At 39.3% G+C, this 12942-nt stretch overlaps 2 protein-coding genes across 2 annotated transcripts in view; one reads left to right on the top strand and one right to left on the bottom strand.

Moving 5' to 3' along the window:
• The first annotated feature begins 206 nt into the window (after nt 1-206).
• On the top strand, nt 207-9265 carry SAMD15 (sterile alpha motif domain containing 15). Its single transcript, XM_007459794.1, has 4 exons — nt 207-216; nt 343-2108; nt 2959-3057; nt 9029-9265. The coding sequence occupies exons 1-4, from the start codon at nt 207-209 to the stop codon at nt 9263-9265; spliced, it is 2112 nt and encodes a 703-aa protein (XP_007459856.1).
• A 3047-nt stretch (nt 9266-12312) lies between these two features.
• NOXRED1 (NADP dependent oxidoreductase domain containing 1) overlaps nt 12313-12942 on the bottom strand; it is a 17519-nt gene continuing 16889 nt past the window's right edge. Inside the window, exon 6 of the mRNA XM_007459773.1 lies at nt 12313-12490. Within this exon, the coding sequence (XP_007459835.1) occupies nt 12313-12490 (178 nt within the window). The remainder of the gene's footprint in view (nt 12491-12942) is intronic.

Raw genomic sequence — 12942 nt, forward strand, 5'->3', positions numbered from 1 at the left:
CCGGTCCGACATCTGCAGCCCGCGTCCGCAGCGCCTCTGCAGCCTGCCGCAAGTGGCTCCGGAAAGAGCCGAAGGCCCAGCGCGCCGGGAAGAGCCGAGCGGAGCCCGCGGGCCGGAAGGGGCAGCGCGTCGGCCCCCGAGCGGTCGCGAGAGCTCTTGCTAGCGGAGGCCTGCGACGCGGGCTCGGGGAGGGTTACTGCGTGCTTATGATCGCAGGTTTTTAAAGTCAGTGCTTGAAAGAAAACCTGGGGAAGATTCAGTGAGACCCGGCCGGAAGTCGTGGTATCCATAGACACGCTATCGGAAATTGGGGTTGCTAGGAGGCCTGGGCGTGTCGGCTAGTCTGCGTCACGGCTGAAGTCCCAGAAGGATACGATTCCGGCCCCGGTGAAGATGAAGACCTGCAGCCTGAGAGACCAAAAGTTCAGTCTCTTAAGGTGACTGAAGATGTCGAACCAGGCAGCATGGCAGAGGCAGGGCCGGAGCTGCCTGTAGAGACTGACCAAGAGCCACAATCAGAGACGGAAGAAGAGGGCTTCCAAGAGGAGACACCAGCGAGTGCTAAGAATATACACCTACGTCTGAAACCCACCTGGACGTCCGAGGAAGAGGCTCCCCACAAGTCCAAGACAGACCTTTCTAGCGAGATTGAGCTAGGGATTCCCAAAGAGGTAAAGTCGGAGACATCCAGACAGATAAAAGTAGAGCTTTTCAAGGATTTGGAGGTCCCTGTGGACGAAAAGCGTGGGGAGCCAGAGGAGGAAGCCAAACCAGATGTCGCAGAGGATATACGCATAGAGGCAGCTAAGGAAACAGATCTAGAGCTACGAAAGGAAACCGAGTCTGAGGCTCCAGGGGCCACAATCAGTGAGACAAGATTAGAGTTACTAGAGGGGACGAAACCAGAGGTTTGGGAGGAGTCACTTAGAGAGCAATATGGAAAGACAAGTCTGGAACCTACAGAGCCGACCAAACCGGAATTTCCAAGTGAGAAACCAAGAAGATCAATTGAAGAGGCAGATCTGCAGCCACCAAAGATGACCACACCAGAGATTCCAGAGGAGACACAAAGTAAGTCACCTGAGGAGAAAAGGACAGGGCCACCTGAGCAGGCCATACCAGAGTTTTCAGAAGAGAAACCAAGTATGTCTACTGAGGAAACACAAAGAAAGTCAACTGAAGAGAAAATTCCAGAACCACTAGAAGAGATTGAATCAGAGTTTTCTGAGGAAAAATCAAGAAAACCAATTGAGGAAACAGTTCTAGAGCCATCAGGAAAGACCAAACCAGAAGTTCAAGAGGAGACACAAAGAAAGTCAACTGCAGAGAAAGTTCTAGAGCCACCAGAGGACACCAAACCCCCAGATCAAAAAGATAAGCAGAAAAAATCAACTGAGGAGACAGGTCTAGCACCATCACAGAAGTCCAGATCAGAGGAGACACTAAGAGAGTCAACTGAGGAGAAAGTTCCAGAGCCACCAGAACAGAGTAAACCAGAGTTTCCAAAGAAAGAACCGAGAAAGTCAACTGAAGAAACTGGTCAGGTGCCACCACAGAAGATCATACCAGAGGTGCAAGAGAAGACACAAACAGAGCCAACTAAGAAGATAGATTCAGAGTTACCATATAAAGCCAAACCACTACTTAGAATAGAGACACGTGTAGAATTTGCCAAGGAAGATAGGCCAGAACCAATCAGACTTAAGCGTTCTGTAGACAGGGATGAGCCAGAGTACTCTGACTATCAAACAAGAAAGTTGTTAGTAAAAGAAACTAAAGATGTTTCAAAAGACTCTGTGTTAGATTCTCTTCCAATAAGTGAAGTAGACTCAGTGAATACAGATTATGAGTTTTCTAAAAAGCTCCAAAATCTGTTTCAGCTTTCTGATACCAATTATGAATTCTACTCATATTACTCTGAGTCTCAGAGGGATTTAAAAGAGTCCTCTAATGAAAAGAAAGGTCTGTCCCCAGAGTCAATGACACTGGTACCTAAAGATAAAGAAACCCAGCCAAAAAAAAGTACTGACCTACAATTTGAGTATCTTGAATGGAGCCCAGAGAAAGTTGCAGAGTGGATTTGCCAGCTAGGCTTCCCTCAATACAAGGTATACAAAAATAACATTTCTTGAAATTGTATACTCTCATTCCTTTACCTCTTATTCCTCTATCCTTACCTGAGCTTTTGCATCTTCACTAGAAGGAGTGTAGAAGAGGCATGGACTATGGTAGAGGTAACTTGGATTTTAATTTTGACCTTTCCACTGTTACACACATATTTGTATATTGGGAGAGGAAGGAAAGGTCACGTTTGTTTTTCCTGTTCATCACAGTGATTATACTTCTCTGCAATCCTTTGCATAAAGACTAAGAATTTTATGTAGGTTTCTTTTCATAGAAATCTGTATTTCTAAAAAGATTTCATCCAAGGTAGACTTTTTGGTACGTTGTTAGGTTGTTTTAGTAGCAACTCCCTTAACTTGAACTTGTACTATTAATCTTAGTGTCTGCCCCAAATGTGTTATATGTATCATGATCACCTAACAGTACTAATTTATATAGCCAATTAACCAAGGATAGTTTTCTTTTTTAAATAGGGTGAATCCTATTATTTCGCTGCCGACTATGTTCCACAAACAAAACAAGATCTGAAATCTTTGGTACCACTGTAGTTAAAAATGTAGTTGAGGCAAGAAAGAAGCACAGGTTGTATCGTGCCAAAAAAAACAAAAAATTAAGCAGCAGTGTGAAATTTAATCAAGAGTTTAGATGAAAAATATGTGGGATTATTCAATTTAAATTTTTTCTCAGTACAGAGCTAGAGACAGACATGATTTATTTATTCCTCCTCCCCTCCCTCCCTCTTTCCTTCCTTCCCACCTCCTTTTCTCTTTCTTGCTTTTTTTCTTCCTGTATTTGCCATACATCTTTTGAGTGATCTTCTCATTGTACTGACAGGAGTGTTTTACCACAAACTTCATCAGTGGCCGAAAACTCATCCACGTAAACTGCTCAAACCTCCCTCAGATGGGTGTAACAGATTTCGAGGACATGAAGGTGAGTTGTGTATAGTTTCCCACTAGAGCACTGAAACAGTGCTACCATCTCAAACCATCCTCCTTTTAATCCAACCTGGCCTCCAATTTCTCCCAACAGTGTTATCATACTCCTAGTTTCCCAGGCTCAGAGTGGTTGCTTCCTCTCTTTCCTTTGATCCCCACAAAGATCCCAAGAACTATCAGTTCCTCCTATAGCATCTGGTTTTCTCCATTCCCACTTGTTCAGACCTTTATCAGACCTTTACTAGAATGTACTTAGAATGTTCCAGTAGCCTGCTTTTAGCCTCTGTCTATAGGCCCTTTGGATTCAGGGACCCTGCTTTTAGACTCTCACCTTCCAACTATTTATACAGCGTACTACTCAAAGCTTCTTTGGATCCCCTCTACTTACAAGGTAGTCTCAACTCCTCAGCTTAGGATTCAGGCCCCTCCACAAGTCTTCTCCCACCAGCATTCTCTCGCCTGGTACTCTTCTGCCTGGAATCTTCTGCTTCAGCCTCACAGGTCAGCTCACACCCTCACAAACCTGTCTTGTGCATTCCTTCCTCTACATCTTTGCTCACTTCCCCCCTCCCCCGCAAGACTAATATGAATCGTAACCATCCCTCAGGACCCAACTCAATTCTCATCTCCCCATGAAGTCTTTCCTGATCTTCCCAGCCCACAGTAACCTCTCCTCCAAAGCTGTCGTACATTTTATGTCTCTAACACCTACAGAAGTGACTCACCTTTCCCTTTGTTCTTCCTACAAAATACTAAGATGACAGAGAATGTATAGGTGAGACTGGTGAGGGGTGCAGGAAGAAAGAAACACTTAATTTTTTTCTTTTCTTTTTTCATGGAAAGACCTTTTAAATATAGCAGTGTGTACATATCAATCCCAAACTCCCAATCTACCCCTCCCCTCCCCGCTGGTAACCATAAGTTCGTTCTCTAAGTCTGTGAGTCTGTTTCTGTTTTGTAAATAAGTTCATTGTATCATTTTTTTTAGATTCCACATATAAGCGATATCATATGATATTTGTCTTTGTCTGACTTACTTCACTTAGTATGATAATCTCCAGTTCCATCCATGTTGCTGCAAATGGCATTATTTCATTCTTTTTAATGGCTGAATAATATTCTATTATATGTACCACATCTTTATCTGTTCATCTGTTGATGGACATTTGTCTCCATGTCTTGGCTATTGTAAACAGTGCTGCAATGAACACTGGGGTGCATGTATCCTTTTGAACCATGTTTTTCTCTGGATATATGCCCAAGAGTGGGATTGCTGAATCATATAGTAGCTCTACTTTTAGTTTTTTAAGGAACCACCACACTGTTCTCCATAGTGGCTGCATCAATTTACATTCCCACCAACAGTGTAGGAGGGTTCCCTTTTCTCCACACCCTCGTCAGCATTTATCGTTTGCAGATTTTTTGAAGATGGCCATTCTGGCGGGTGTGGGGTGATACCTCATTGCAGTTTTGATTTGCATTTCTCTAATGATCAGTGATATTGAGCATCCTTTCATGTGTTTGTTGGCAATCTGTATATCTTCTTTGGAGAAATGTCTCTTTAGGTCTTCTGCCCATTTTTTGATTGGGTTGTTTGGTTTTTTGATATTGAGCTACATGAACTATTTGTAAATTTTGGAGACTAATCCTTTGTCAGTCGCATCATTTGCAACTATTTTCTCTCATTCTGTGGGTTGTCTTTTCGTTTTGTTTATGGTTTCTTTTGAGTTTAATTAGGTCCCATTTGTTTTCTATTACTCTGGGATATGGATCGAAAAAGATATTGTTGCAATTTATGTCAAAGTGTGTTCTGCCTATGTTTTCCTCTGTTTTATAATAACCAGTCTTACATTTAGGTCTTTAATCCATTTTGACTTTATTTTTGTGTATGGTGTTAAAGAATGTTCTGATTTCATTTTTTTATGTGTAGCCGTCCAGTTTTCCAGCACCATTTGTTGAAGAGACTATCTTTCCTCCATTTTATATTCTTGCCTCCTTTGTTGTAGATTAATTGGCCATAGGTGCATGGGTTTATTCCTGGGCTTTCTATCCTGTTCCATTGATCTGTATTTCTGTTTTTGTGCCAGTACCATACCGTTTTGATGACTGTAGTTTTGTAGTATAGTCTGAAGTCAGGGAGCCTGATTCCTCCAGCTCTGTTTTTCTTTCCCAAGATTGCTTTGCCTATTCGGGGTCTTTTGTGTCTCCATACAAAGTTTAAGATTTTTTGTTCTAGTTCTGTGAAAGAGAAACACTGATTCTTCTCACCTGGCTAAGGGAGCACTGGAAACCACTATCCTGTCTTTCCCATTTATAGTGATGCACTAGCTTGGTAAAAAGGGGAGAGAAAGTCAATCTTATTTATTCTAGGGACAAGCTAGACAAGATAGCACTTGCTTCAGCTTTCTGTCTTAGAAAATAATTCACAAAATATTTTAAACTATTCACTCCATCAAGTGAACAAAAGAACTCTGTGATAAATATTTGGAGAAGAATATAGATGAATTGCTTATTCCTTTCATATGCATGATTTTATGTTACAAAGTAGAGCCTTATAAGCTTAATAATATCTCAGGAATTTTATTACACCTGCCTTATTGCAAGCTATTTAAATAGCACAAATTCATAACAACATGTCAGCAATCATCACTAAACAAAAATATATTTTTTTAAAATTTTTCAAATGATTTTAGTTTTACAGAACAGTTGCAAAGATAGTACAGAGAGTTCCCATATACTCTTTTAAAAATATATATTTATTTATTTTTTGGCTGCGTCAGTCTCAGTTGCAGCACGTGGGATCTTTCATTGTGGCACGCGGGCTCTGTAGTTGCAGCACTTGGGCTCTCTAGTTGTGGCACATGGGCTTAGTTGCCCCGCGGCATGTGGGATCTTAGTTCACTGACCAGGGATTGCACTGGCGTCCCCTGCATTGCAAGACCAATTCTTAACCACTGGACCACCAGGGAAGTCCCCCATATACTCTTAGCCTAGCTTACCCTAATGTTAACATCTTATGTAACCACTTATCAAACCATTTATATATTTATCAAAACTAAGAAATTAACACCAGCACAGTACTATTAAACAAACTACAGACTTTATTCAGATTTCTGCAATTTTTCCACTGATGTCCTTTTTTCGTTCCAGGATCCAGTTGGGGATACTATCTTGTATTTAGCTGTTATGTTTCCTTGGTCTCCTCCAATATATGACAATTTCTTGATCTTTATCTTTCATGACCTTGACACTTTGAAGAGTAGTGATCAGGTATTGTGTAGATTTCCCTCAGTTTGAGTTTGTCTTATGTTTCCCATGAGATTATGCTTTGCGGGGAGACTATCACAGAGATGATGAGCCCTTCTCATCTAATCATATCAGGGAGTACATGGTATCAATGTGATTTATTACTGGAGATGTTAACTTTGATCATTTGGTCAAGGTGGTGCCTGCAGGTTTCTTCACTACAAAGTTACTGTGTTTCCCTTTTCATATTCTGTTCATTAGAAGTGGGTTACTGAGTCCAGCCCATACTCAAAGAGAGGGGAATTAAGCTCCACCTCGTGGAGGGAAGAGTATCAAAGAGTTTATGGACATAGAGTAAATACCACAGTAATAGATATACTGGGGGAGGTGGTTTGAGGCTATGCAAATTACCTGTTTCTTCTTAAAGTTTTGCCCACTAATTTTAGTATTCATCAGTGTATCTTGCCTGCATCAGTTATTACTATGTTGTTCTAATGATGATTTTGTTTCCTCATTCCTTCCATGTTTAATTGGAACTCTGCTTAAGGAACTCTTCTGTTTAATTGTCCCTTCTTCCCTATTTGGGAACTCTTTCAGTTTGTCTCCTGTGTCCTTTTGACATGTTCCCGTTATTTTATTTTATTTTATTTTAGCATTTTCTGGCACTACACTTTACTTCAGACTCATTTTCTGTTTTCCTTGCTACACCCCTAGAAGCAGGCATGTTTCCAAGGAGCCCTGGTTGCTTTTATTAGAGAATGGTATTTAGAAACTAAGATGTGGTCACTAGTTGTGCTTGTTGCTACTGAGGTGTTAGTGCTTCTAGGCACTCTCAGCAGAAGGATGTAGGAAATATATGTATATATACTAACCCATGTATACACAAATATTTATCTTATTTCTGTAAGCATGTGTTCGTACTGATATCCCTGACTCTAGTCCATCACCACAGGGTTCATACTGGCTTTCATCCTTCCTACTCCCTACCCCACTTTGCTTTTTTATAACTTCTTTCTCTGACAGTGAGAAACCTGGCTCTGCTTATTTATAAATATGTATCCCTATAAGAAACAAATTTACCAAAAGAGTACATTATTTGTGTACGGTTCTTTTTGTCATTAGGCTTACACTAACTAGACAAAGCACTGTTTTTCAGAGTTAAAGTTATTTAGGTCAGCTCCTTTCTTCCCAGCCCCCTTCAGTGAGATTATGTCTTAATTTGTAATAAAGTTAGATTCATCTGCCCAGAGTTTATATTCCATCATGGGTTCCCACAACATCCTGGCTTTTAAAAATTTTACCTGCAGGGCTTCCCTGGTGGTGCAGTGCTTGAGAGTCCGCCTGCCGATGCAGGAGACGCAGGTTCGTGCCCCGTTTTGGGAAGATCCCACATGCCGCGGAGCGGCTGGGCCCGTGAGCCATGGCCACTGAGCCTGCGCGTCCGGAGCCTGTGCTCCGCAAATGGGAGAGGCCACAACAGTGAGAGGCCCGCATAACGCAAGGAAAAAAAAAAAAAAAAAAAAAAAAAATTTTACCTGCAGTAAAGTCACTCTTTTTAGTATACAGTTCTGTGGTTTTGACAAATGCACAGGGTCATGTATCCACCACCACAGAACTATATAGAACGATTCTATCACCCTAAAGCTTCCCGTGTCCCCACTGTAGTCAGCCTATCCCTCCACCTAATCCCTGGCAACCATGAATCTGTTTTTTGTCCCTATAGTTTTTCCAGAATGTCACATGAATGAAATCAAATAATATGTAGGCCTTGAGTCTTGCTTCTTTCCCTTAGCAAAATGCATTTAAGATTAATCCACACTGTTATATGAATCAACAAGCAGATCTTAAGGACATTATACATCTGCTTTAATAATGGTATTTTACCTATCTAAAATGTACTCCTAATGGGCAGTTTTGCATCAGGTTGAGAATTGTCTGTGGTGTGAATTTTCCAGCCTTGTAACTATGGCCCGTAGTTTTAAACAAACAAAAATCCATTCCACATACTCCTTTGACTGTGTTCTAGCAGCAATTTCACGGATGACATTCTCACCCAGAGGCAGAATATGAATTCAAATAGCAGTGTTGTAACAGACCTGCAATTAAAACTGGACTTTGAAAATGCAATGGCAGTTTAGGATATCAAGTGGCATGGTACTCAATGAATACAAAGTATGTTTTAGAGACACTGAAATTGTGGCAAAAGATATTTTAAAAGAATATACAAGTATAGGCACTAATAAAATAACTGGAACTTTAATGTCTGCTATTTAGTATTTGAGATTTCTTTCCAGGCAAATAAATTGAATAACTGAGTAATAATTTTTTTCTTAGTTAACTGAGCCCCTTATAAAGTTATTTATTAACGTTTCTAGAGAAAGTCATGGCTCCTAATCTGAACATATTATCTGCTCATATCGTTGGTCAAATTGCTCAGCCAAAAAAAAGAAATGAACCCATCCATGGCTATCTGATGCAAGGGTCTAGAAACATCTTTAAGTGGTACTTTTAAAAACATAAATCATGTGATGTTTCTCTTAAGAACTGTGTTTTGATAATGCCAGGGTAGGAAGCCTTTCAACGTGTTATCTCATTATTATTTCCCCATAGAATTAGCTTAAGGGGTTAGCATTCAAGAGGTCTAGGAAACTAAGTAAAACTTACTTGATTTAGTTGTATTTTCAGGTTAATCCCATTAAAAAATTATCCTTGCATTACAGGTAATTTCTCAGCATACCCGGGAGCTGCTGGGAATTGAAGAGCCATTATTCACACGCTCCATCAGCCTTCCCTACAGGGACAATATTGGCTTATTTTTAGAGCAAAAATGTCGTAGTGGAGTTAAATCTGATTCCTTGACCTTGTCTGAATTTGTGCAAGCAGTGGGATTACAGGATTATGCTCCAGAAATAACCACCCCTGAAGAGGATGCAGCATTATATTCCATTGAACCATAGGGCAAAATTAATTGAAAATTAAATTTAATTGAAAATTAAATTTAATTTGAAAAATTAATTTTCAAATTTAATTTGAAAATCAAATTAAATCATGTGGGGGAAGAGGTGCGGTATTTCTGCATTTTCTTTTTCTCTTCATTCAGGATCAGAGTTAGAACTGCTGGCTCCATTCCTAGTTCTGCCACTGACTCACAGCACCTTCCCTTTATCTGTGTGTCAATTTAGTCCCTTGTTAAAACAAAGGTAGCAATATTTCTCTTTCTGGGTAATTGTAAGAATTCCTGATAAATTCTAGTACTTCATCTGGCAGTAGGAACATGATGGAGAAACAGACTAAAAGGAAAATCACCTGCCAACCCAGATAATCCTCTTCATAAGTGCAGACAAGGAAACCGTTTTATTATTGAATCAGCATAAAATCAGACTGTGACGCACATTACAGGCAGGCCACTAAAGAGACTGCCAAGACAAGGAAATCTCACCCTTCTATATAGCCAGGCAGATATAATCCATTATTTACATGTTAACTGTCTGTATCCAAAGGAAAAATAAAAGTTCTCATATCTTTGTGACAAACAGAAAGTTACTACCTGGAGCCAAGCACTTAGGCTAAACCCCCAGAGTCAGGGAGACAAAGTGCCATCCTTCTAAATGCTCACATTTCAAAGAGGTGGCTCCAAGGGCCCCCTCCCCCAAAATACAGTCCTGGGATGTAAAACTGGCAGAAAGTTTATTCACCTTTTTAGAAGATTAGCATACATCTCAAAAACAGAGAAAAAGGATTTATATTACAAGTTTTTAAAAGGAAATGTGTTATGCTGTTGGTGGGAATGTAAATTGATACAGCCACTATGGAGAACAGGACGGAGCTTCCTTAAAAAACTACAAATAGAACTACCATACGACCCAGCAATCCCACTACTGGGCATACACCCTGAGAAAACCATAATTCAAAAAGAGTCATGTACTGAAATGTTCACTGCAGCTCTATTTACAATAGCCAGGACATGGAAGCAACATAAGTATCCATCAACAGATGAATGGATAAAGAAGATGTGGCACATATATACAATGGAATATTACTCAGCCATAAAAAAAAACGAAATTGAGTTATTTGTAGTGAGGTGGATGGACCTAGAGTCTGTCATACAGAGTGAAGTAAGTCAGAAAGAGAAAAACAAATACCGTATGCTAACACATATATATGGACTCTAAAACAAAAAAAAAAGGTCATGAAGAACCTAGGGGTAAGACAGGAATAAAGACACAGACCTACTAGAGCATGGACTTGAGGATATGGGGAAGGGAAAGGGGAAGCTGTGACAAAGTGAGAGAGTGGCATGGACATATATACACTACCACACGTAAAATAGATAGCTAGTGGGAAGCAGCCGCATAGCACAGGGAGATCAGCTCGGTGCTTTGTGACCGCCTGGAGGGGTGGGATAGGGAGGGTGGGAGCGAGAAGCAAGAGGGAGGAGATATGGGTATATATGTATATGTATAGCTGATTCACTTTGTTATAAAGCGGAAACTAACACACCATTGTAAAGCAATTATACTCCAATAAACATGTTAAACAAATTTAAAAAATAAAAGGAAATGTGTTATGAAAAAGGAGGGGGGATGTTCTCATTCCTTTCTGGCATCAGAGAACAAAATTTTTAAAATATTTTTTTAGATTTGTATTTACCTGTTAAAACAACGTGGCTTATAGAAGTATATCATTGACCATGGACTAGGGTCTGGGGTTTGTTTACAAGGCGTTTTATGTGGTAGCTCCAGACTTTTATAAAATGAAATTCAGACCAGAGTCTACCTGTGACTGGACTGTTCAAAAGAAATTAAAAATACTTCTTGTTGCTTGAATGACTCCGATTGCACTCTAGTTTTATAGACTAACTTCTCTTTCTCTTCCCAGCCAGTAATCCCAGTAATTTTAGGATTACTTCTTAATCCTAAGAACCACTGTAGAGCTACCATAATCCAGAAGGGCAATGATGTACCCTATCCAGTTCCTTACATCTGAATGAATAGTCAAAGGAATCCATTTCTTTTCCTACTGAGAGAAAGAACAGTGCCTCAAATTAGCATTCATGTCATGTGTTAATGTTTGATGATGAACCTAATTTTTTCCCAAGTGGACTAGCAAAATTTTATCTTGTACCATTTAACACCGTACCATTGAGTCTGCTTCGCTCACAAGCATGCAAAAAAGAAAAATGTAAATGATTAACCTAAGACCATGGTGATTTACATGTAGAGTGAATGGTTTTGTTCCAAAGCACTTTAGCATTTGGCAAACAATAGTTCTGTTCAGTGACAGAGTATAGTCAGCGCCATGCTTTCTCAACTTTATGGTTACTGCTTTGTTTTCTACTCTATTATAATTGACATAAAGTAATTGCAAAACGTAAAGGAAATAAATTTGAACTGTAGGAATAAAATCTATATTTTGTAGAATTATTTTTAGCCATTTAAATAAGATAGTACCAGAACAGTCATGTTTAGCTGAAATAAGCCTAAAATGAGTCATAATTCAATTAAGATTGTTTACCACACATTTTATTTTTCTACTCAAAGTGTGAGACCATCAAGGTGTATCATTTATCAGCTACATACTGCTACAGGGAAAGAATGTAACTACATACTGTAGCTACATATTGTAGGAAAAGAATGCTACAGAAGAAGTATGTAACCATTTAATAATGACAATATAACTTCTTGAATTTAGCTTTTAGACAAGAGATCATTTGAATTAACTGAATTGATAATTAGCTGCTGGGGAAGCAGCTTACTTAAGTGTGTCAGGTTATATGGTTTCATTCAGTTGCTTCCAAAAGCCAGACACACCCAGATATACTGATGTAAAGAACCTCTTGTTTTATTCTAGATTTTAAAGAGCCATCAGTACAATTTTCTAATTCCTTACTGCCTAACATATGGCAAACACCATACAGTCACATGACTTCCACTGTCAATTATGATAATCAGGGCATTACCACTGTAGAGGGAGAAAAAAATCCTGATTCCTGAGGTCTCTTCTCTTATTGGGATGAAAAACCCGTGGAAACCTCTGGCTCTTGTTCTTTGGTTAGGGTGATGCCAAATGAATCACAGTATAGATGGGTAAGGTTGTCCTGAAATGTAGTGCTGTGTGAGAGATACTGGCTAAAGGGAGTTTCCTTGAGTTGCACAGCAGTCAGATCAAACCAGGGGAAAGGCCTGGGGTAGGGAAAAAAATAGTGTTACTTTTTATGTCTGTTTAATACATCTGATTTTGCTGTTAAACATTTCCTTTAAAGAACGTTCTCCTCCATTTGGAAATAAGGTTCTTCACTTTCTATATCAAACTAATTAAAATTCTTAGTTAAATTAAAATTTTAATTTAATTTAATTTAAATTAATTAAAATTTAATGGGTCTATTCAACACATGGATTTAATTGTACTTATGAGTTTTCACACTTACAATTCTCTAAGTTCATTTGGGGAGGAATTCATAATTAGAGAATGATTATGACAATAAAATCAATATCCTTTTCAGTATACTTTCCTTGAATTTAGAAAGAAAATAAATAAGAGGATCATGGACATTAGGAATGGAAGAGCCCTCATTTCTTTTACAATATCCTCTTCAAAAAAAAAAAAGATACCCTCTTCAACTGTATAGGGAAAG

This window comes from Lipotes vexillifer, unplaced genomic scaffold (genome assembly GCF_000442215.2).
Source record: "Lipotes vexillifer unplaced genomic scaffold, Lipotes_vexillifer_v1.1 scaffold39, whole genome shotgun sequence".
NCBI classification, from domain to species: domain Eukaryota; kingdom Metazoa; phylum Chordata; class Mammalia; order Artiodactyla; family Lipotidae; genus Lipotes; species Lipotes vexillifer.